Source organism: Diospyros lotus, chromosome 14 (assembly GCF_014633365.1).
Source record: "Diospyros lotus cultivar Yz01 chromosome 14, ASM1463336v1, whole genome shotgun sequence".
NCBI classification, from domain to species: domain Eukaryota; kingdom Viridiplantae; phylum Streptophyta; class Magnoliopsida; order Ericales; family Ebenaceae; genus Diospyros; species Diospyros lotus.
Window position 1 is genome coordinate 19,130,797 of NC_068351.1, and position 25,500 is coordinate 19,156,296.

The 25,500-nt window shown below is 38.5% G+C and overlaps 1 protein-coding gene across 5 annotated transcripts in view; it reads right to left on the reverse strand.

The window, feature by feature from the left end:
- Positions 1-4,561: 4,561 nt before the first annotated feature.
- LOC127790253 (uncharacterized) overlaps positions 4,562-25,500 on the reverse strand; it is a 29,119-nt gene continuing 8,180 nt past the window's right edge. For 2 of the 5 annotated variants that reach the window (XM_052319605.1, XM_052319606.1), the window contains exons 2-10: positions 22,810-22,983; positions 21,496-21,731; positions 21,332-21,421; positions 20,916-21,199; positions 19,792-19,860; positions 19,653-19,709; positions 6,118-6,170; positions 5,932-6,007; positions 4,562-5,765 (exon numbers count right to left, since the gene is read on the reverse strand). In XM_052319605.1, the coding sequence (XP_052175565.1) occupies positions 4,829-5,765; positions 5,932-6,007; positions 6,118-6,170; positions 19,653-19,709; positions 19,792-19,860; positions 20,916-21,199; positions 21,332-21,421; positions 21,496-21,731; positions 22,810-22,867 (1,860 nt within the window). In that variant the 5' untranslated portion in view covers positions 22,868-22,983 and the 3' untranslated portion in view covers positions 4,562-4,828. Of the gene's footprint in view, positions 5,766-5,931; positions 6,008-6,117; positions 6,171-19,652; positions 19,710-19,791; positions 19,861-20,915; positions 21,200-21,331; positions 21,732-22,809; positions 22,984-25,500 lie in introns of all 5 variants that reach the window. The other 3 variants (XM_052319607.1, XM_052319603.1, XM_052319604.1) reach the window with 3 other exon arrangements.

Genomic DNA, 25,500 nt, shown 5'->3' on the forward strand with positions numbered 1-25,500 from the left:
GCTAAGTTCCTTGCTTCTTGCACACTCAGAACCATCTGAACCCCAATTTTATCACGAATAGCAGGGTTCAATCCATTCAAGTAACGAGCTGCTTGTTGATTGTCACTTTCTGATAATTGGTTTCTCTCCGCCAATCGCAGAAACTCAGAGGTATATTCATTCACACTCTTCATTCCCTGTGTACATCTTTGATAAGCTTCAAACATATATTGTTCATAGTCAGGGGGCAAAAATCTACCTCTTAACAGCTGCTTCATTCATCTCCATGTCTTAACTGGCAGTCGGCCTTCCCTCAATCTCGTTTCTCTTAATCGCTCCCACCAAACAGATGCACCGCCTTTCAACCTGTAAGCCACTAACTTTACTTGTCGTTCATCTGGGATCTCCATGTATTCGAAAAAACGGTCAACCTCAGTGATCCAATCCAAGAACCCCTCAATATCAAGATCTCCACTAAAGGTAGGAATATCAACTTTTAGTTTATACTTATCGTTGCCCCAGTGTTTGTACTGATGCGCATTCCTCCTAACCCCTCTACCACTAGGGTTAGCTATTGCTCGACCAAAATCATTCTCTTCATCGCTATCTTCAATCACTGGTCTTCTAGGATTAACAAGGACATGATTAGTGGGTGGTCTTCCCGCTCCGGCTTGATTCACCCCATTATTTAGGTTCCTGTCATCATCAACTCGTAGTAAGGTGCCCAATTGGTTGCTATGTTGCTCCAATCGCTGCTGGATAGTATGAGTTACTTCCTGTTGTTCTTCGATTGCTCTCCAAACTGCGGACAACCCCTGATCACCGTCACGAGGCTGGTTGCTACCGTTACCTTCAAGATTGGCCATCTGATTGGTTGATTAACCGCTCTGATACCACCTGACGCAGCGTGTAGCGCGAGTGTGAAGAAAACACACCAAAATAAACCCTTGAAAGAGCAAACTTCAATAGCCGAAGCTTGGCTTTCAAGAAGACGCAAAAACAAGACTGTTTTGCTAAGAAAACCCAAATAGGTTGCTGAAATTTGATTAATAAAAACTTGATTACAATCTCTAGATCCTAGGTATATTTATAGTGTTTGGCTAATCCAAATCCATATCCAACTAGAATTCTAACAGAAATAAATCAAGTAGAAACATGAAATAGAATCCTAAATCAAGTAGAAATATAAAATAGAATCCTAAATCAAGTAGAATTCTAAAACTTAAGAAGTATTAAAATAACATTATGGCACTACTATTTTGGTGATACTATTCCGGTTTAATTGGGTCAGCCTTGGGCCGAGTCTTGATTGGTGACCGCATCATATAAGAACATTAAAGTTTTGCATAAACATTTATCATCAAAACATACTCAACAAACTCAACAAGGTGGTCTTATGTGAGTTCCGATGATGGTGGGAAATGATGGTGTTGGAGGAAGTGAGCTGTGAGGATGACTGTCCCCTATTTCAAAACCCTAGTTCAACTTAAATAAGATAGTCTTATGTGAATGGAAATATGAAAAAATCTTAGGGGTATTTTTATCCAAAAATAAGTTGTGTTTCAAGTTGTGGAATACATTTGCAAATTCAATTCCACTTATTTTGGTGGAATTTGCTTTAGCTATGTTGAATTCAACTATTTTTTTTCATTCCAAATACAAAAAGTTTGAATTAGAAATGAAGTTAAAAAAGAATTGCGCAAGTTTTATTTTTTCCAAACAAGCAATAACTATTTTTTTAATTTTAATTTTTTATAACATATATTTTCAGACTATACACAAGATATTACAACTAGTGAAGGCAACGCAAAGGGGATTATAGCAGAGGGAAGAGTAACAGATGATGGAGAAGGCACAATGAAGTCAATGTTGAGATAGACATGGATAGGCCAATTAACCTTATGGTTGGCTTGGTCTCTACTTTTCATCCAAAAAGTAGAGATATTTTCATCACAATAGGTCAAAGTTACAAGTCACATACATTTTGCATATAATAAGCAAATAATGTTTAGGGTAAGTCAAAATTATAATCTTCCACCATGGAGGACAACCCTTACAAAAATAGCTTAAGGCAAGATAATAACTACTACAATCATTTCTCTCTCCTCCTTGCATTATCAACTTCCTGCTAAAGTCTTTTGTTGCTTGTGAGTAGGCCATTAATTACAATGCTATTTCTTTTATTCAATGGTCCATCCTGTTACTCAAAAAGGTTCTAGAATTAACAATATTTAACATTAGATTCATAGCAATTAACAATATTCACACACACCTATCATCTCAAAGATACTTGGAAACAACACAACCATAAAATCTCCTCCGAAGATTCTAAAGTAATCTATGAAGTGTGAGTAGGAGTCCTTAAGCCACATTTGTGATAGCAGACCTCTAATGTAGTGGATGACTAGTTGAGTCCATTCAAATAAGGATAATTCATTTCAACTATGGGTGTTTACTAGGAACAATTTACGGATTGGGGGGGGGGGGGGGGTGTTACAATTTTTTGGATCAAATGATGGATGACATAGGAATAGGACTTGGGCATGTGTGATTCCCATTATCGATTTGGGTTCAGGTTAACGGTGATTCATGGAATTGATAGGTAAGGTGTCATGTGATTTCTTGGGTTAGATATTGGGGGGTGAAAATGACATATGATTTAAAACATAAGATCAAAACTTATCTTATGGTCTTAGATTTCTAGGATCAATTTAGGTTGAGCACTGATCGCAAGCAAAGTCAATGGTCAATGTGTGGTTGGGTTGTTTTAATTGGGGTTGGAAATTTCTTACTACATCATCACTGGTGAAATAGATGGAGATTGTTAGCAAAATCAATGGTCACTGTGTAGATTTCTTGGGTTGAAGGAAATGATTTCAAAACCATATTGTTAAAGGAAAATGGTTTTTGAGATAGATTTATCTTATTAAAATTTTCAATGATTTTGATTTTGGGATCTTATTTTGGCTTAAATGATGTCGGGTGATATGATTAAATAACCCAACTTCAATTAATGTTGTTTGAGCTTGAAAGTAATTGAGGTGGTATACTTACAATAAAATAAAATTAGAAGGTCCTCTAGAAGCATTTCTAAACCACATGGAGTGTGCACTATTGACTTAATTCACATGAGATTTAAGTGCATTTTACCCTTATTATTATATGTGTATTATTTATATACATAGAGAGGGAGATAGAGAGAGGGGTCTACCCCAAATCAATAAATGTCCTTAGTTCTTTAATCTTGTGTGCATGTACACATGGATGTCTAGCCCAAATCTAGGGTTCAAAGTGCGTATGCGAATAAATAAGGAGAGAAAAAAAGGAGATGTGTGGCTAGTCAAAAAGGGTCCTCCAAAGGAGAGCTTCTTGGTGGATTTTGTGGAAGGGTTTTAGTGAATAAAATAGGTTTTAATTGAGTTTAATAATTTCCAAATTTTTCTTCCCATTTGCACAAAAATTGGGACAGACAACACACTTATCATATGGTGTTGCTAGTTTTTAGAAATTGAATGAAAATTTTGGAGATTGGTTACCCTTTTCCAACAACACCCTTTGTCATAGTTTTTTCATTCCATTTTATTTGAAAACCTTTTGGTTTCCAAAATTTTCGTTTAATGTCATAAAAATAAAATGGAGAAACTAGCAACACAATCTAACATATTCTTATTAATTGTAAATTTTGTAAATGGGAATAAAATTTGGAATTATTGATTATAATTAAAAGTTTAAAACTTATTTTCATTTTCAATTCCTTTCCTTTCAAAGGCACAAACTAACTATTTTTCAATCGCTTGATAAGCTCTCCTTCGCATTTGTGTTCCTTTCGCACTAGGACATCTCTCCTCTCTCTCTCTCTCTCTCTCTCTCTCCCTTTATACACCTGCTAGCAATCCAAGCTCCCAATTTGGAACCAAGTGATGGAACCTATATGACTGGGTTAACAGAGAGAGAGATAGAATTCTATAATGGAGAACCAATATTCTCTGGCAACAATGATGCCATATCTTCTTCAACACCAAACAACCCACCCCCCCCCCCCTCCCCCCCCACATATATATATCTGTCCCTCGTCTCTCTCCATCCCTTTCTATATCTCATCACTCTCTTGATGTCCCTTGTCTCTCTTCATTCTTCTCTATACGCATCACTTTGAACCCAACAATGTTGGGGTTCATATACATCACCATCTCTTTGAATCTAAGAGTGTCGGGGTTCTTGTATGAACCCCATTGCTAGGGCTGAGAAAGAAAGAGATTGCACTATAGTTGACGCAAAGGGAGCGAGCTGAATGAGGGTTGCAAATAGAGAGAGGGAGAGGAAAGACAGAGGAGGCTGGAGTTTCAAAATAAGGAAAAATTTTCAATTTATGCAATATGTTGACTGACAAAGAAAGCCTCTTACCATTTCAAAAACCAAAAGCCACAACAAAATCAAAATGGGTCTTAATCAAGAATTTTACAAGTAATCAAGCTAGTAGAGACAGGCTTATATTAAATGAACCATGTTGCAAACTTGAACAACACATTCACACTGAGAAGTGTCTCAGAACTACTGCATCCAAATCCATACAACACAAGGCTACAAATGACAAATTGATTACAGCAGCTAAATCTTTCATTACATATACAATTTCCTCCACTCCCAGTACATGGGGAAACTAACAGAGCATTTTGCTTCCTTTAAAGACCGAGGAGAAGATGACCATAGCATGTACAGTTTCTCTATCATAAATTACACTGAAACTCATCTACAACACCAGTGAAAAACAAAAGTTGAGCATGCAAATCTCTGAAGCACCAGTAACAAAAAAAGAAAGTGATCAGATTTTTGCTGCTTTCTCCATCACTCACTCAGTTACCTCTGTATCTTTCTTCTTTGACCTCGCCTTTTGTCCGGATTGCTGCTTTCGAGCAGGCTCCACGAGTCTTAAGCGAGACATTACATAGGCTAAAAGTTCTTCTCGATGTGAGAATGTGAAGTCCAAATGAGCATACTCAAACTCATTGTATGATACCTCCACGCCTGATTCTTTCATCAGTTTATAGTGTTTTCTTACCATGGAGGGGCGGATGACCTTGTCCTTGCGGCCAGCAACAAGATCAACTGGGATATCGATAAACCCATAGTATTCTCCCAAGTCTAATGGTTCGGGAGAACCATACGCTTCCATGTTGGAAGCTGCACTCCCATAGTCAAACATCACAAATTTTCCTGCTCGCTTCATTTGTGCCAGGTGATGAGCCACAAGAAATGAAACTCCTGGCATGTCATTCATATTATAATGTGGTAGTCCTAAAACCCCAACCCAGTTTGAGCTGTCTCCACCGACTACATAACTCATTAGGGTCTGGACAAGCCCTCCAACCGCAGGGTAGTTATGGAAGTCCCGCGCCAGCTTGTTTAGCAGCATACGGAAAAATCTTGTAGGTATATAGAAGGCAGGCACAAAAGTTGCCAGTATAGGAGCCATCAAAAGGAATAGGTTCTCCATCAATGTGAAAACAAAGGTGGAATCATCATGGAAGCCAGCAGGTGATAGTAGGATCAACCTTGAAAGTCTATGGGCTTTTTCTTCAATCCGGCGTGTAACAACATACATCAAAATAGCAGCTCCTCCCAAACTGTGGCAAATTGCACAAAGCTTATATGGCTGATCACCAGTGGTCTCTTCCTCCAGAACAGGCTGCCCTGATTTCAATTCATTCATTTTTACTTCATGAATTTTCTCAATCATTGCAGGTATATCCTCAGTCCCATGCTCATTGATAGAGTAATGCCAATACCTGGATTTTGATTCCAGTGTTATAATGTATATACAATAGTTCAGTTGGGATAATTAAAAATTTTCATAGAACGAAAGATATCTTCTATAAAATTTGATGCAAATAATTGAAGCTGGTGAGGTTCCATGACATAATTGAAGAGTGACTTTCATATGGAGGAACTTACTGCCGTGAAGAAATACTCTTGTCAATATGCTCCCTGGAAACTAAACCGCGAAGGTTCCCAAGAAATACATCATAACCTGATAAAAGAGCAGAACATAAATAACACGAAGAAAAAAGAAAGCAACACCTGCGGACATAGTGGTCGGATATATCTTATATACTAAATTCCACAATTAAAAGGCCATACCTTGATCAAAAGCGGCAAAGGCTGGAGAACCAACGACTCCATTAGATACCCAACTGAAAAAAGTAAACAACTTATGAGGTATGAATGTGATAATAGCAAATGAAATAATTACAGGGCAATCATTGAGACTGAAAGGAGAAAATAAAAGAAACATATAAATAAATATGAATTTGTGATTTTATTAAAAAAAGAGAATCTGATAAACAAAGTGCTTAACCGCAGCAACCTAAATTGCAAGTCCATCTATCAGAACATGAATTCCTCAATGGAAGCACAACTGCTGTAGACACTCCCTCCCCCTCCCCTCAACACCGTTCTTCACCGTCCTGTCAGATCCTTGAATCTGACACAGAATTCTCAGCCAATCAGTGAGAATTGGGGCAGAAAATTAGGAAGAATTGAGAAGAAATTCGGGGAGAGAGGGAATCAACGAGAATAAGAGAGGGAAAGATCAAGAGAGAGAAGAGAATTTGAGCGGGAAAGCAGAATTTGTCTCAATAATTGTTCAATGACTTGAATTGGGCTGGATCAGTTATTATATACTGATCCTAGTGGTTGAGAATGGCGCCAAAAAGGCTGCCAAATTCAAATGAAGTACAACTGCCTGTAGCTATCATCTAAGTACAATCAGCTATAGCTATAACCGCCAATACAATGTACAACCCCCCAACAGCAGTAGGTACATGACACGTCCATACATTTAGTTTTGAGATGACAGCTTTAAAAACCCAAGGATTTCAACTGAATCAAACCTTTTTGTTTTTTTATTATTTTATTTTTTTGGAAAGGCCCAGACTCTATCCAATCAAATTTATGTCTATTAACCACAAAAGTAAATGAAGTGACAATGCATATCTTTTATACAAATACTAGACATACAGCATAATAGTTTCTCTTATCAACAAAAAGTACATAAAAGAATCCATTATTTAAAAGCAACAGGAAATAGGCAATGGAGCAAAACCCAAATCCCACAATCCCAACAGGTTAAAAAGATCCAGTACTGATGCTATTTAGGAAGGCCAAAGCAATCCAAAAAGATCCAATACCAATGCTAATGGTCAATCAATTGACATGTCTATACTAGCTCTTCAAGTCTGTTTATAGTTTTACAAGAGTTGTATGGGAAACAATCTTTATCTGTCTTCAAGATAGTTGCTAAATTTATACCAGCCCATAAATTACTTTATGTTGATGGGTAAGCTATGAGGTTTTAGGTGCTCCAAGCTTTCCCCTTGCCTGGAAGCTTAATGGCTAAATCAAGATTTAGGAAAATGGAATAGGGAAGTTATGGTAAATACTAAGTTGAGAATTGATAATCTATGAACTTGGGTATTTCAACTTTGAAGAGGATAAAATTTCTTTGTCTTTAGAAGAGAAATTGTCCAGAATTAGCAAAAGAAAATCAAAAGAAATTTGGAAAAGCTCCTGGTTATTAGTTAGGAGACAAAAGTTCAGTAACTTCTACTAAGAGGGGGGGAGGGGGGGGGGGGGGGTGGAAGGACCAAACTTTTTTCATAAAATATCAAATGGTCATAGGAGATCTAACTTTATTAGTAAATTAAAGATTAGGGGCCTGGAGGTTTCTACAGAGGAGGAAATTGAATCTGAGATTGCTGGATTCTTTAATAGACTTTACTTAGAAGAGGAAGTTTGGAAAATCACCCTCTCTAGTTTAGACTTTAAAATGTTTATAGGGGACTTGAGAGGCTGGGCAGAAGGACCATTCTTGGAGGAGCGGTTCTTGAGGCATTGAAAGGTTTGAGCAAGGAGAAAGCTCCAGTCCCTGGTGGTTACTAGCTTTCTTTCAACATTATTGGGATTTTGTGGGTTTTGAGATTAAAGAAGTTTTAAAAGAAATTATTTGATACTTGCCTGATTGGAAAACTTTGAATGCTACCTTCATTGCCTTGATTCTTACTAATGGTGGAGTTCCTATTATCCCCTCTCCTCCTCATAATTGTTGTGGGGGCTTTTAGTCAACTAACTTCTAGAGCTAAGAGATTTGGGTGTATTAACGGGTTCCAGGTGGGAGGTTGGAATTGAGTTAGTTTGAAAGCTTTTTGCATCTTGTTTTCTGATTACAATTATTTTTTGTGTTCCCACAGATCCTCAAAACTTTTTAAGAGACATCTTGGTGCGTTTTTTGATCATTTCAGGCCTATAGATTAACTTTCTGAAAGTGAAATAATTTTTCTTGGAATCATTTATCATTGAGCAATATTTAGCAAATGTCCTTGATTGCAAGAAAGGATCTTCGCTAGGTTTACTATTTGGTTCTTCTTTTCATTCAAAAGCAGTTTGGGATGGTATCGAAAAGTATGGCTTGAGCTTGGCATCTCAAAGGACAAAAGTTGTCACAAGGGCTGGGAGGTTAGCTCTGATTAGGACTACCTTCTTGAGTAGCCTTCTTATGTGTTAAAAGAACATCCACTCCATCATCCAGTGATTCATGGCATCTGGAGATTATTTATTTGCTTCATTTTTTCTATTTTTGGTTCAAAGGGTATGCCAGCTTCAATTTTGGATCTTTCCCATTATTGGAGTCAGTTTTGTCCTAGTATTGGAATTAGGAAGCTTCATTTCTATTCCATTTTTGTATCGTCTCGCATTTTTGGTTAGCACAAACCTATAAGACCAGCTTTGCTGTACCATACAAAAAATTGGGTTGTAAAGCAACAAGAAGTGAAAAATATAAGCATCATAGAATTATACATGAATTTATACGTCATAAGTTTGAATTGGCTACTATAGAAGGTAATATCTATGAGATACAATTAATATGGTTTGGTCATGTGAGAAGAAAACTAATAAATGCTCCTATGAAGGGAGTGGGTGGAATAAGGATTTTTTTAGAAAGGATGTAAAGCAAGACCAAGAAAAACTTTGTGGGAAACTCTTAAGCATGATATGAGTTATAATAGCTTTACAAAAGATATGACCATAAAAAGAGATGATTGGCAAGCTAGAATCCATGTAGCTAAGGAGATTATTGTCAGATCTGCGAGGATCTGGCAGAGTGCGGTGGTCGATCTTTCCCGCGCAGGATCGATCACGAGAACGAGAAGAATCTTGTATTAGGGGGAAAAGAACTAGAAAAATAGAGAGAGAATTGGAGAGGTAGAATAAGAGGGAAATTCAGATTTCCTTCAAAACATGCATGCCAACAGAATGAGGCCGGCTACTATTTATAGCCTTCCTCACCAGTTACATCTCCTGCCAAGAATAACCGCTCAAGTTTACAGCTCACTACTACCCTTATACAATTGCTTATATCATTTCTTCCCTACCTTTTTTATTTATTACAGTATCCCTTAGGTACATGACAAATACCCTCCCCTTAAAACATTTCTTGTCCTCAAGAAATAGTTAGGAGACTAGCAGCTCTTGGAAACTGCTTGAGTAAGTCTGGGAGATACTCCCAAGTGCTGTTGTCTGCTGGTTTGCTGGACCACTGCACCAATACCTGCATTAGTGGGGCTCCATGCTAGTAAATGACTCTACGATCCACAACGGCAATAGGTTCTGGGATCAATTCATCGTCGGCTGGTCTTTGTGGTAGATGGGCACTGACTGGCTAGTTCTCCACTGATTTTTTGAGTAGTGACACATGAAATACTGGGTGGATGTGAGTTCCCTCCGGTAGCTTCAGTTTATAGGCTACATTTCCCATCTTAGCCAGAATGGGGAAGGGGCCAAAATACCTGGGACTCAATTTAGAGATGGGGCCCGGGGTTAAGGCTTTGAGGTGTGGCCCCTTTAGCTTAAGGTAGACTGTCTCACCCACTTGGAATGTTCTCTCACTCTTTCCTTTGTCCGCTATTTGTTTCATCCGATTCTGAGCCATGGCTAAGTCCCTTTTTAGTTGTTGAAGGACCTGTTGCTGTTGCTGTAGGTACATCCACCTCAGCTACACTGGTAGATATAGGCAGGGATGGTAATAGGGGGGTTGGTAGCCAAAGAGGGCTTCGAAAGGTGTCATTTTGATGGCGTTGTGGTAGGAAGAGTTATACCACCACTATGCAACTGAGATCCACTTATGCCAGCGTTTTGGGTGCATAAAACAAAGGCACCTAAGGTATGTTTCGAGGCATTAGTTCACCCTCTCGGTCTACCCATCCGTTTGAGGGTGATCGGCAGAAGAGAGGCTTAGCTTCGCTCCCAATGACTTCATTAGCGATTGCCATAGAAGGCTGGTGAAAATCTTGTCTCGGTCTAACACTATAGTTTTCGGTACTCCATGCACTTTCACCACTTGGTCTAAGAATACTCGAGCTACTTCATGCGCTGTGTAAGGGTGAGTAAGGGCCATAAAGTAAGCAAATTTGGAGAACCTGTCTACCACCACAAATATGCAGTCCTTTCCTTCTAATCTTGGAAGCCCTTCAATGAAGTCCATAGAAACACTCTCCCATGCTTTTCCGGGAATGGCCAGAGGTTGTAGAAGTCCTGGGTAGGCCACAGTCTCTGATTTACATCTCTTGCACACATCACACGCAAGTACAAACTTCATCACTTCCTCTTTCATCTTAGGCCACCTAAATAGTTGCTTCACCTTGTGATAAGTATTTTGGACTCCGGAATGGCCACCAAGAGGGGATTCATGTAAGGCCTGCAGTATCCTCCTCTTCAGTTCCATGTCGTTTCCCACCACCAGCCTACCATTGAATCGTATCACATTGTTCATCAGCGGATACCCCTCCTTACTTGCAGGAGCAATTATCAACTGTTCCAAAAGATTCTTAGTCTACTCATCCCCTTCATAACTCTTAGCCACTTCCTGACATCATTCTAGAATCACGACTGATATAGCAGCAGCTGTTCCGTCTTCAGGGCATCTAGATAAAGCATCGGCTGCAATGTTTTCCTTTCCCTTCTTGTATTGTATTGTGTAGTCCATGCCCATCAGTTTAGTCATCCATTTTCTTTGCAAATGGGTGTGAAGTTTCTGTTGAAGTAGAAACTTCAAACTTTCATGATCTGTTTTTATAACAAACTGGTTTCCCTCCAAATAATGTCTCCATTTTTCCACCGCAAAGATGACCGCTAGCAGCTCCTTCTCGTACACACTGAGGCCCATATTCTTTGGGGCTAGGCCTGACTAATGAATGCCAAGGGTCTTCCCTCTTGTATGAGCACTGCTCCTATGCCCATTCCACTTGCATCCGCCTCCACCACAAATGTTTTGCTAAAATTTGGTAGACCAAGCACGGGAGCCTCACTCATATCTCTCTTCAATGACTCAAAAGCGGTCTCTGCCTTATGATCCCACTCAAATCCATCTTTTTTAAGTAAATCTATCAGTGGTCTGCTAATGCTCGCATACCCCTTCACAAACCTTCTATAATAGCCGGTTAACCCCAGGAAGCCACGTAGGGCCTTAACAGTCTTCGATCTTGGCCAATTGGTCATGGCAGCCACCTTCTTTGGATCCGTACTCACCCCTTGGCCCGATATGATATATCCCAAATATTCCACTTGGCTTTGTGCAAAAGCGCACTTTGATCTCTTAATATACAGCTGGTTGACCTTAAGAATTTCAAATGTAGTCCTCAAATGTTGTAGGTGGAGTTCAAAGGTTGGGTTGTATATAAGTATGTCATCAAAGAATACAAGAATAAAATTTTTGGTTCATTAAGGATTGAAAAGTGGCCAGGGCATTTGTTAACCCAAAGGGCATGACAAGAAATTCATAATGGCCTTGATGTGTTCTAAATGCAGTTTTAGAGATGTCAATTGGATTCATTTGGATTTGGTGGTATCCGGATCTTAGGTCTAATTTAGAGAAGATAGTGGCATGTTTAAGTTCGTCTAGTAGGTCATCAATCAATGGAATGGGGAATTTGTTTTTGATGGTTATCTCATTTAGCTGGCGGTAATCAATGCAAAACCGCCAGGACCCATCTTTCTTTTTGACTAACAACACAGGTGATGCAAAAGGACTGTGGTTGGGCCTAATGAGGGATTTGTGGAGCATCTCCTTGACCAATTTTTCGATCTTAGTTTTCTGGTTAGGAGGGTAGCGATAGGCACGGATGTTAACTGGTTTTGTGTGGGGTTTGAGGTTAATAGTGTGGTCAATAGTTCGGTTTGGAGGTAGGGATTGAGGTTCTACAAATAAATTCTCAAATTCAACTAGGAGTATATTAAGTAGATCAGAATGGCGTACCTCAGTATGGAATGGGGTTGTACTCCTGATGGTTAACATGAATCCCTCTTCTGTAGTTCGCTCATCTTCTCCTTCCTCTGTGGCCTGAACAGAAAATAGTTGAGCCACTTGGCTCATCTTGTGTTTGAGTAGCTTCTGCAGGCCTTTACCTGTAATCATCTTGCATACCCCAACCTCCTTGCTGCCTTTAAGTGTCATATTTCTTCCCTCCTTGTTGAAGGTTAATTCCATTTTATTGAAATCAAAACAGATTGGACTAACATTTTTCATCCAATCAACTCCCAGTACTACATCACATCCTCCTAATTTAAGTAGTCTCAAATCGGCCTCGAATCCCTCTCCCTGCATATCCCAGCAGAACCCTGCACATGCTGACTTGCCCATTACCTTATTCCCATTGGTCACCGTTACTGTCAGTAGCTGAGTTGGAATCAGAGGACATTTCAACCTCTTCGTCGTGCTCTAATCCAAGAAACTGTGGGTACTCCCACTATCTATTAGAATCATTAGCTTGCTCTCCTCCACTTGTCCTTCCACCTTAATTATCTTATTGTTGGTGAGTTCCTTAAGGGCATGTAGGGATATCTCACCATTGTCTTCTTCGTCTGGTGCGAGTGTTGTTTCTTCCTCTTCTACTGGATCCTCTTCTTCTCCTTCTAACAACAAGAGTTGTCTCTTGCATTGATGTCCCACATAGTACTTATCTCCACATCTAAAACAGAGGCCCGCCTGTCTTCTCTGTTCTATGGTCTTCCCTCCCTGGGTGTTGGGAGCTAGTAGTGCCAAGTTCCTCATCCCCTAAGATCCTCTTCCCCATTCCCAGGTTAAGCTTCTGCCAGGCAGTGAATTCATGGGAGCTACATTCTTATTCGCCACCCTTTGTTTCTTCATTAGTGCTTCCACTGCCACCTCATGCAACCTAGCACTGTCAGCAGCATGCTTGAGAGTACGTGGCTTTAGCACTTTCACCAGGGGCCTCAATTCCTCATTCAAGCCACTTATAAAACTAGAAACGAAATAAGCCTTGGTTAGGAAGGGGTTGTGGTTGAGCATTAAAGCCTTTAACTCCTCAAATCTAAGTTGGTACTCCATCACCGTCCCAACTTGTTTGATCTTGTTAAATTCTTCAACCATGTCAGTGAGTCCCCGATCTCCAAACCTTTCACAAAATTCTTCTACAAAGTCTTCCCACTTGTAGAATTCTCGAACCTTTGACCACCCTTGATACCAAGCATCCCCTGTATCGTTCAGATATGCTGCAGCTATGGCTACCTTTTGCCTCTCTACTACTCCATACCATTTGAACACCCTGTCACACCTCCTGGCCCACTAGCGGGGGTTAGTCCCATTGAACAAGGGAATCTCTAGCCTTGACATGGGTAAACCGTGTAGGTTGTGATTTACTGGATCCTCTTGTCGCCATTCCCATCAGGCTTCCCCTGGCTCACCCTGATCATCATCTCCGACCGATGTCTCAGCAGTCCTTGGATTCCTCCTTCCTGGTATTATGGGATCCGTTCTGCCTTGTCCGGTCAGAATTGGATCTGTCTTCTCACGCGGAGGAAAATTAGGTGGAATACTTACCTGATGCTGCCTGGCAAACATCACCATAAATCCTTGGAGCTCCTCTCAAATTTGAGCTACCACTACATCCAACTTCCTGTCCATGGCGATGATCGCCTCATGATTCCTATCCGACCCCAACTCCAATTTATGTTGGCCATCGAGGATCCGCATTGCTGCACTTGTGCCTTTATTCCTTTCATCCGTGTGCCTTCCGCCATTGTTGATTCCTTCGATTCACGACTCCCAGAAAGCCGCTCTGATACCAAATTGTCAAATCCGCGAGGATCTAGCAGAGTGCGAGGGTCAATCTTTCCCGCGCAGGATCGATCATGGAGAGAACAAGAAGAATCTCATGTGAGAGGGAAAAGAACTAGAAAAATATAGAGAGAATTGGAGAGGTAGAATAAGAGGGAAATTCAGATTTCATTCAAAACATGCATGCCAACAGAATGAGGCCTGCTGCTATTTATAGCCTTCCTCATGAGTTACATCTCCTGCCAAGAATAACCACTCAAGTTTACAGCTCACTACTACCCTTATACAATTGCTTATATCATTTCTTCCCTACCTTTTTTATTTATTACAGTATCCCTTAGGTATATGACAATTATCTGGTTAACAAGTGTTATCTATAGAAACTAGACAACTAGAGCATTCAATGTTGTAAGAATAGAATATGTAAGATAGTCAATTCTGTAAATATAGAAAGTAGAATATCCTATGCACAATCCTAGGATCTAAAATGTATATATAATAGTGTAATGTGTCTTTGCAAGATATAGAAAATACAGAATATTTTTCTATCTTTACATGGTATCAGAGCCAGCCCGTTTGCCCTAGTTGAGCAAGCCCTTCTACCCAAGTTGAAGCCGTCCTTGTAATGCCCAAGGTCTGATCATGAGGTGTAGTTCCAAGCCCAGTTCCAAGTGTGCTTGGTGTGCTCATGACTGTTTTATTCACAACCTTGTTCAAGTTGCAGTGGTGGCGGGATCCTGTTAAATCCAACAGTACAGTAAGTCGAGTTCCCAATGGATACTCAAGTATCGGCTCTTCTAAGTTTCTGGCAGCCAATTGTGTTTTTGGTGGTGACTCGAGTATTGATTCTTCCCTGATGAACCACCATCTGATGCAGCTGCAAAGAAGCCATGCCTGCATGAGGATGCCAAGATATTTCTACAGATCTGAAACTCTTTTGACACTGAGGTAATTAGTCTAGTAAAACATTGTGAATTTGTTAAGGAGCTTATGGATTACATAGCCTTTTTATACTCCGGCAAAAGTAATGTCTCTCGCATCAATGATGTATGTAAGGAGTTTTACTGCCCAAAGAAATAGGATAGGACCCTTCCAAAATATTTTATGGACTTCAAATGTGTGTACAAAGAGTTGAATTCTCTTCTTCCACTTAGCACCGATGTAAAGAAGCAGCAATCTTAGCATGAACAGATGGCTGTTATGAGTTTTTTGGCAAAATTTGATGCTGCTCGAATGCAGATTTTGTGCAACCCGGAGCTTGGATCTCTCTGTGATATTTTTACTAGGGTTCTACGAGCAGAAAATCCTCATCCTCCTCCAAGTACCAATTCTGCTCTTGTAAGTCGCAACAATTGGACTGTGCTGAATTAGAGAACTTGAGAGAGCCAAACCCTAGTTGAAAGAAATAAATTCTTCACTAATACAATAGATTGTAAACCTATATATACTGATACTAAATAGGTCATGACATAAGCATGACATAAATACAAATCTCACTCCCCCTTAAGCTGGAATAAATATATTATATATTTCAAACTTGTCACAAATGTAGTTTATCTGAGGGTACGTGAGATCCAAAGAAGAGGCCACGAGATCTGAGAGACGCGTTGGAAGGAGATCAGAGAAACCAGCCATGAGATCTAGACGGGAATGGTGCGGATCTGGACGAATTTGAGCGAAGGGCAGTCGAATCTAAAGAATGATGGTCAGATTTGAGGGATTGACGGTCGGATCTAAGAAATGATGGCGGGAAAGACAGTAGTCGATGAGGTAGATTCGACGAGAAACCGATGAGGCAGATCCGACGAGATCTGAAATGGCAAATCGATGGACCAGATCTGAAATGGCGAGATTTGAGGAACAAATGTAGTCGATGGCGACAGAGAGCAGCAAGAAGCTGGAGGCTACTGTGGTGGCGACGAATAGAGCAGCCGCTGCTGGAGGCGATGGAAGATCTGGAGAAGGCAGTGGCGATGTCGCTTGGTGATGGCGGAAGTGGATTTGGTAGAACCAGAGGCGACTGATGGTGATTGCAAAGCGAAACAAGGGCCGCGATGGTGACCGACAGTAATGGCATCGACCGGGGGTTGCAGATCCAAAGGCGGTGGGACTGATGGCAGCGGCGCAGGGCGTCTGTAGATGGTAGCGGCAGCGATGGTGGTGTTGGCGGCTGGTTGCAACTAGGGTTTGTATTTTGACTCTGATACCATGTTGAATTAGAGAACTTGCAAGAGCCAAACCCTAGTTGGAGGAAATAAATTCCTCACTCATATAATAGATTGTACACCTATATATACTAATACTTAATAGGTCATGACATAAGCATGATATAAATATAAATCTCACATGTTACAAATGGACATTGTGGTGGAAATGGTGGTTGGAATGGTTGTAGAGGGAGGCACAATGGTGATACTAGTGGCAATGGGGGTCGCGGTTCTGATAGTAGTAGTAGACCTACTTGTTATCACTGCGGTGAGGTTAGTCACACTAAACGTACTTGCTGGAAACTTCATGGGAAGCCCTCACAACTGCAATTTGCTAATATTGTTGCTCATGATAACGGCCCTTCACCTTCTGAACAAACAGTTCTGATTTTTGCTAATGAATACCCTCATTTTACCCAATACCAAGCCTCCAAATCATCTATCAACGCCCCAACAGGCATTAGTGATAGCTTAAGTAATCCTACTACACGTCTTATGTCATTCTCTTCCAAATGGGTCATTAATTCCGATGCTACAGATCATATGACAGGTGACCCAAGCATTCTTTCATCCTTTGATTCCCAAACTCCTTTCCCAAATGGTGACATTGGCCATCGGCCATTGCATCTGTAGTAGGTTATAGGCTTGCCCATCCTACTCCATCTCTTTCATTGTCATATGTTTTATGCCTATCTGATTTCTCTTTTAATTTACTCTTTATTAATAAGCTCATTTGTGTCCTTAACAGTCGTGTCTCCTTTTTTTCCTACCCATTGTGTCTTTTAAGATCTTATGACAAAGAAAATTATTGGTAAAGGATATGAGTCCGGTGATCTCTATCTCTTGGGAAGACATCTATTGGATGCAAATGGGTATTTGTTGTCAAGGTTAATCTTGATGGTTTTGTGGCTCGGCTTAAAGCCCATCTAGTTGCTAAAGGGTATGCTCATACCTACGGTGTTGATTATTCTGATACTTTTTCTCTAGTGGCTAAACTTGCTTCTTTTTGCTTGTTTATCTCTCTGGCTGCTACTAATGATTGGCCCCTCCATCAATTTAATGTCAAGAATGTTTTTCTCTATTGTGACTTACAAGAGAAAGTCTATATGGAGCAACCACCTGGGTTTGTTGCTCAGGGGGAGTCAGGAAAGGTCTGTAAGCTTTGAAAATCTCTATATGGTCTAAAACAAAGTCCTCGTGCTTGGTTTGGGCAATTTTAGTGAGGTAGTTCAAGAGTTTGGACTTAAAAAAAGTTCCTATGATCATTCTGTGTTTTATCAACAATCAAAGGCTGGTATAATATTGTTACTCATATATGTTGATGATATTATTATCACCGGGAGTGACAATGCAAGCATTGCAGCTTTTAAGTCCTTCATCCAGATGAGATTCTAGACTTGGGAGAGTTGAAATATTTTTTGGGAATTGAAGTAACAAGATCTAAAAAGGGTATCTTTCTCTCCCAACGTAAATATATCCTTAATTTTTTGACTGAAACAGGGAAGCTGGGAGTAAAACCATGTGATGAGCCAATGATATCAAACTTGCAACTTACAGTAGATGAGTGAGAGCTGTTTGAAAATCTTGAAATGTATAGAAGATTGGTTGGGAAATTGAACTATCTAACCATGACTCGTCTTGATATCACTTATCTTGTCAGCATTGTAAGTCAATTTATGTCATCTCCCAGAATGCCTCATTCGACTGCTTTAGAGTAGATTTTGTGTTATCTCAAAGGAGCCCCAGGACATGGCATATTATATAAAAACCATAGGCACTCTAATATAGAATGTTTCACAGATGCAAATTAGGCTTATTCTAAGGTTGACAAGAGATTAACAATAGGATACTATGTCTTCGTTGAAGGCAATTTGGTCTCATGGAAGAGTAAGAAGCAAAATGTGGTGTTTCAATCTAGAGCAAAATCAAAATACTGAGCAACGGCAATGGCACAATCAACATGTTTACTTATGTGGATCTATTAATTAATGAGTGAAATTGAATTGGGCAACCCTCTGCCTATGAAGTTATGGTGTGATAATCAAGTTGCCCTACATATTGCATCAAACCCAATTTTCCACGAGTACCAAACATATTGAAGTTAATTGTCATTTCATCCAAGAAAAGATCTAGCAAAACATCATATCAACTAGTCATGTTAAGACAGACAAACAACTGGGTGATATATTCACAAAAGCAGTGAATGGTTATAGAATTGTTTATCTATGTAACAAGTTGGGCATGATTAACATCTATGCTTCAGCTTAAAGGGGAGTGTTATCTATAGAAACTAGACAACTAGAGCATTCAATGTTGTAAGAATAGAATATGTAAGATAGTCAACTTTGTAAATATAGAAAGTAGAATATCTTAAGCACAATCCTAGGATCTAGAATGTATATATAATAGTGTAATGTGTCTCTACAAGATATAGAAAATACAAAATATATTTCTCTCTTTACAACAAGAAATAGGAAAGCTTTTGATAATTTGAAAAATCTCACTTCTGTCTTAAGGTACATATATCTTTCTCATTCTTTCATGTTGTAAAGGTTTTATGTTGCTTTGTTGAGTCCTTTGTTAACTTTTTAGATGTTTTTTCTTATGCAAGTCTTTTGCCTTTTTTGTTTGTAATGATAGCATTTTGTTGTGAATACTAATTACCTTTGAAAGGGAAAAAAAATGCTTTTGATTTTTTAAAGATAGCATTTTGTTGTGCATATTATTCCTTTGAAGAAAAAAAAATGTAGTGCTGTATTCATTCCTATTTGGTGAAACAACAACAGTACTCATTCTTTTCCTCAAAGTACTCTCCCAAACAACCATAATCATGTCATTTCATAAGAAATCCAATATGCTCTTTCTAAGTCAATGAACAACATTACAGGCTATATTGACGAGACGACTTCCTTCCCTACTGTTTCTCATTCTTTCCCTTTTTTTACAACCCACAAGAGGCATCATATAAACCTCTAGCTACTCAAAACTTCCAAGGATAACTCTATTCAGATACTTAATGCCCAACTATCAAAGAATCTATCAAAGCAGTATATTTCCTTTCTCTAACTGGCTGAGGTATAAGGAGCGTGACAACCTGCCAATAAGACTCATAGGCAGAAAAGTAAATTCAGGAAGAGATAAGTTGGTGAACCATATGCTCCCGTATATAATAATAATAAAAAAGTACGGCCTATCTAAGAAAGCAGCACACCATACACTAAAATATGACTGATTCTAGTTACTTTACAACATAACGAAGATGATAGGCCTCCCACATGGAGGAGAAGCCTGACCCACTTTCATTGGCCAAGAGAGGAAAGGAAAAAGAAATAACTCACCCCATTGATGAATCCAATATTCCATGCTGGAGATAAACGACTTTCCTTGAATCACGTCTGCAACACAGAAGCAGGAATCAAGCACCATTGTTTTACCATAACTTCAGTGGTGAAGAAAATACTCTGAGAAATTTCCTACCTTGGAATCCTTTCCAACAGGAGAACATAACCATCAGCAGTTACTACACGAATAGCTTCATATGGGTACCTAGATGAGTAGAGAAGAAAATTTTCTCAATATACAACAGGAAACTAGTATAAATCTCAGCACGGTGAAGCAATTCTGATTGAACATATTAATGCCCAAGAAAACAATCAAATATCAGACTGGAGTAGCTCTAACCCAGAACCAAACCAGATTCTGTGAACAATAGTTGCCTGGAACCTACCAGGAACAACAGCAAAGAACACAGTTTGGCTGATTTTCATTTTAACCAAAAATTGTAAGAATCTGGATAAAAATGAATCAAGAGAAGGAACCAAATAAACTATGCAAAAGCCATCCAAGAATAAAAAATGGAGAAGTAAAAGTAAAATATTCTTGTTTATGTGCTATGCATACCTTGAGTAATGTTTTATTTTATTTTATGTTTTTCATTTTTTTCTATACATAAATTAGCAGTGAATACTTTGCTTGATGCTTAACTGATCTTGGCACCATCACTTCTGTAACCCTTACTTTCACTAAATTGGGAGTCTACAAGTATCATGTATCAATAGCCTAGTTCTTATGATACAAACATTAATAGTTAGTTACATGAAGTATGATCAGATGACCCTTCATTTGAGCATTCACAATTTTATTAATCTTGACATGTAGTTTCCATATTGATTTCGGAAGTTATTGATCAATCTCTCAAGAAAATGCCTATTTTTGCCTCCTAAAGTCTGTATGGTAGCAACAAGCAAGTGCCTACTTCCAGCAGTAGTTAATGCATTTTTCTTTAACCACCAGAAAAATTGTCTTTCATACAGAGCTTCTTGCTATCACATTCATAATAGAATTATAGTTTGAATTGATACAAAATGCAGCAAAACCAGTAACTAAAAACTGGTAATAATAATGACAGAATAATGCAACATCATTCAAATTTTTATATTTGCTTGCAGATCCTTGGAAATTAGAGGTTTATATTTCATATATGCATGATTGCACCTTTTATGTCCTTAATATATTTAAATACATGCACATCCAGGGCACTGATTTCCTCCATAAGTGCATTGTGCGTAAATCCAACCACAGTATAAAGGAAGTTACCATACCCAAACTGTGTTATGACATCTTGACACGTTCGAGCATCTGTATTCAAAGCCTGATGAAAAGTGGTTTTCCTTTCAGTAAGGGATGGATTATCATCTCCGAGAGTGGCAGTTAAGACGGTGCCATCCAGATCACTGGCAGCAGTATGTTCATTGCCACTGCCATGAGAAGAAAACCATCCAAATAATGCTCTGAATAATTTTGATGGTGAGAGAACGCCATGTGCTGCCTTGTGAACAATATCAAATATTGCTTCTATAGAAATTTCAATTGCTAGATGGAGGTCCTGGTCAACATAATATCATATGCAAATAAGAAATTTTACAGAGAACTATTTTTGAGTGGGAGAAAAGAAAATGAAAAGCAAAACTTAATCCAACAAAAGTTATAGTAAAATGGGTAGGATGTCTGAACAAACCTCTATTACTCCACGTCTCCTGTCAGTGGTGCGTTGAATGAAATGGTCCTTGAGGCCATGACTTCTCCTAGGAGACCTCAAAATAGATGGCTGGAAACTTTCAGCATTAGTAGGAACTCTTGACTGTCTACAGAAAGATGAACGGTAGAGATATAATGGAATACCCAATAGAAAATTAATAGGAACAAGTATCCATGAAAACATCCATCCAATCCAGTGTGTCCTACGCCTGTCAGGCTTAGTGAAGCTGTTTGCCCTGGAGACCCTGGAACTGTGGGACAATGGAGATGCGGGATGTGTATTTCCATCACTATCTTCTCCAGATGAGTAATCGAGACTTGATGATGTATCAGAATCCACAGAAAGTTCATGGATGAACTGATTGAAAGATGAAACACCACTATAATAGAAAAGAAAATTTAAGGACATTAAAAACTGAATTTGTTTTCCAAACAAGATATACCAAGAAAAACTGTTGTGGCATTCAAACACAGCAAACCAAAAAGAAATGTCAGGACATCATTAAGTGAACATGCGTGTCACAACCCAATCCCACATTGATAGTCTACTACTAGGGAGGTCTTGAGTGAAGGCCTGTGGTGTTATAAGTGGTATTAGGGCTAATGAAAGACCACTCACATGGGTGCGGGGCAAGAAAATGTTCTGAATCTGACTTGGGTCAGACTGATTGATATGGTATTTCTAGCCTGGCTAGGAAGCTAGGTATCGGTGGTGGTGGTTTTGGGTGTGTTTTATTTAATCTAATTAATTATTATTATTATTTTTTGGGGGTGGGGGGTGGGGGTTGTCACGACCCAATCCAACATTAGTAGTCTACAAAGGAGGTCTTGGGTATGTATACTACTTGGTCCTAGGAGACCATAAGTCACCTTCAGCTAGCACTTTTGGGGAAGGACCCGCAGTATTACAAGTGTGTGCTTCTGATCTGATATAATGATTCTATCTATTGGGTGACAGAACCACAACCAGGCAATTTGTCTGTGTGCATGAATTAAGTGCTGCCAATCAGACTTACTAGAAAAAATACCTAGATCATCTGCATATGGAAAGTATAGGCATTCAAATGCCAAAATTACCCAGCAAAATGCATCTAAAACTTGGTTTACTTTTTCTTAATGCAAAAACAGATAATTCAAAATAGATTTCTTGTATGGTAGAAGATTTACCGAGAACTAGATAGAAATTAGTATGACAACATGAAGACTCGAGAGAGCAACACATAAAAGATGCAGCTAGTTAATGGCATTGCATGATTGATTTAAAAATAAGATTAGGGAACTTTTAAGGGGAAACAAAAACAGCACGAGCAAATCAAGACTTCATAGAGAAAGATACATAGTAAGTTGGCCTCTTAGAACAATTAAATTAATGAAATGTTTCTCAGGAAAATCAATGTGCAAACTCTTGAATATGCCAAAGATCACATAGAAGATATGATTATATTAGACAAAACTTACTTTTCCATCCATTGAGGAAATCGTGGTCCACGAAATGTTGGCCTAAGTTCCCAGCCATGAACACCTTCAAGAATAGAAGTCTTCCCAGGTAAAATGGCTAATAGAAGGGCTGAAATTCCATTTATCAGCCTCACAATATTGTTCAAAGATTCATAAGTAACTGTTTTCACTGACCTGAATTGATTAAAAAAAGAATCAAAGAAAAGAAAAACATGCTCATATTTACTCTGATATTTATATTTAAAAGGTTCTATTTACAGCATTACATATCAATCAAGAAGGTAAAGGGCATAGAAACACATGCATACAAAAAAGTGACAAAAATAAGTTGATTCCAAAAAAGAAAAGGAAAAGGCAACTCATTTAGATAAATTTGCCTCCAAAATGAATAAAAAAAAACAACACAAGATTAGAAGATCATCATTTTGGAAAAGTAAGCTTTCGAGATAACCCAGGTTGTGTTCCCATAATGTACAAGTTGGTTTCACAATATCAACTATGTGATGGAACATGACCACATCAATTATGTTCATTCACCACCACCTCATGAAACTTTTTTATATGAAGATGGTGTTAGAACTTAATCCCATCACTCCCTTGCTAGAGGGTTGCATCATAAAGGGCATCCGACATAAAATTTTGCCACATTACTCTTTTGCATGGATTCATATTGTCAAAGTGACTTCAAAAGTCAATTGACATTATGAATGCGATAGCACTTACCCTTAACTTGGTTAGAATAAGGTGCAATTGATGATCAAGTTTCAAGATGACCCAAAATTCAATCACAGAAGGACTTAACTAAGGAAAAGTAAGAATAAAAGCCATTTAACCTAGCCAGTGCACTAGTTCGGTAACTACTCAACTAAGAAGAGCTTAACAAAGATCAGGCTGTTAAAAGTAGTTTGGAAAAGAAAAAGGGAAAGGAGAATATTCCATGAATGCACTCCACCACCTTCCAATGGTATAAACTTACCTGTAAGGCAGCAACTAGTCATTTTGGTTGAACTCAACAATCATGCTAAGACTAGAAGTAGATTTTTTGGGTAAATCGACTCAGTATTCCACAAAACCAGGGAACTAACAATCAGGTCCAAGTTTTTACTTCCTAAGTCATGCCATGCAATGAGCATCCTTACAATTACAAGCCTCAACTAGAGGAAAGTCCAGATAATATCCATTTAACGTTGATGTAACACAACTGTAATAACTACTCAACTCAACAAGAGTTTTTATGAAGGATAGCATCTTAATCATAATCTTAAGAGGGGGGTATAAGAGAAGAATATTCCATGTGGATTTCCACTGCCGTCCAATGGGATTGACAATAAAAGCTGGTTATGCCCAATTCAGGTTTAATCCAAAAGCAAACTCATTTCAAGCTATAGATGTCAGATTCTTTTAGCTGTATATACTTGGTATTCCACAAGAACAGCATATTATTCAACTTTCTGATGCTGTCCTAATCTCTAGGTTTCTGAGCTATCTCATGTATGGTTATAATCCTTATGGGTTTCTAAAAGTTATCTACTTGTTAGGAATTAGTGGACATATAACCAATTTGGGAACTTCAGTCTAAGAATTTGTTAAACCATTTTCTTAATGGGAAACTGTCTATACTTTATATACAAGCAAGAGTTTTCTAAGAAATAATAAAAACAACTTTGAATATATGCTTCACTCACATGTTCACTCTTTTCCGGTAGTAAGGCTCCATGAAGTTCAACATGAACCTTTCATTCAAAAAATGAAAAAGAAAATAAAAGCTGAAATTTTTAAAAGGCCATTCCAAGACTTCAAGGTTTATAATTCTATTTCTTCTTTATCATATGTTACAGGGTACAAGACAATCAGACCAACTTGGTCTCTATGAAATCTATAGCTCCACAATGATGTTTGATGCCAAAACCATAATATAGGAAGAGCATGGATAGGGATTATGGCCAGCATAGACATGTACATTGGCACAAGATATGTTGACATGGGAAAAAAATAAAAGAATACAAACACTACAAGCATAATAACAACATATCAAGCCTTAATCTAGTGGATGAGGTCAGCTACTCAAATTCTAGCTCACCAATCATCTCTATCTGCAACCATATCTTCTCAAAGGCCCTTACATCTTACCTAAGAGTTTTCTATCAAGTTATTCTCGGTCTTCCTCCATCTCTTTTGCTCAAGACTTCTTCCATTCCATCCGCTCTTTTCATATGACTAAACTATTTTACTCATCTCCATTATGCTCATATTTTGTATATGTTAATGCTTTAATGCCAAAAATTGTGTCATGTAACAAAGCTAGTCTTGTAGTCATCCTACAAAATTTCTTTTCAACTTTAATGGAATTTAACTATAATATAAAATGCTAAACACTCTTTCCCATTTTAACTATCATGTCTTAATTCTACGGGTAACGTCCTCGTTAATCTCTCTAACTTTTTGGATATTCTACGGGTAAAGTCCTTGTTAATCTCTCTAACTTTTTGGATATTCTATAGGTAACGTCCTCATTAATCTCTCTAACTTTTTGGATAATTGATCCAAGATTTCTAAACTAATCTTCTCTTGGGACAGACTTGATTTTCAAATCTCATCATAATATCATCCACACATATTTTTACTAAACTTACATTTAAATATTTAGTTTTCAATTTAATTAATTTAAAATATTTAGATTCTAAAGTATTG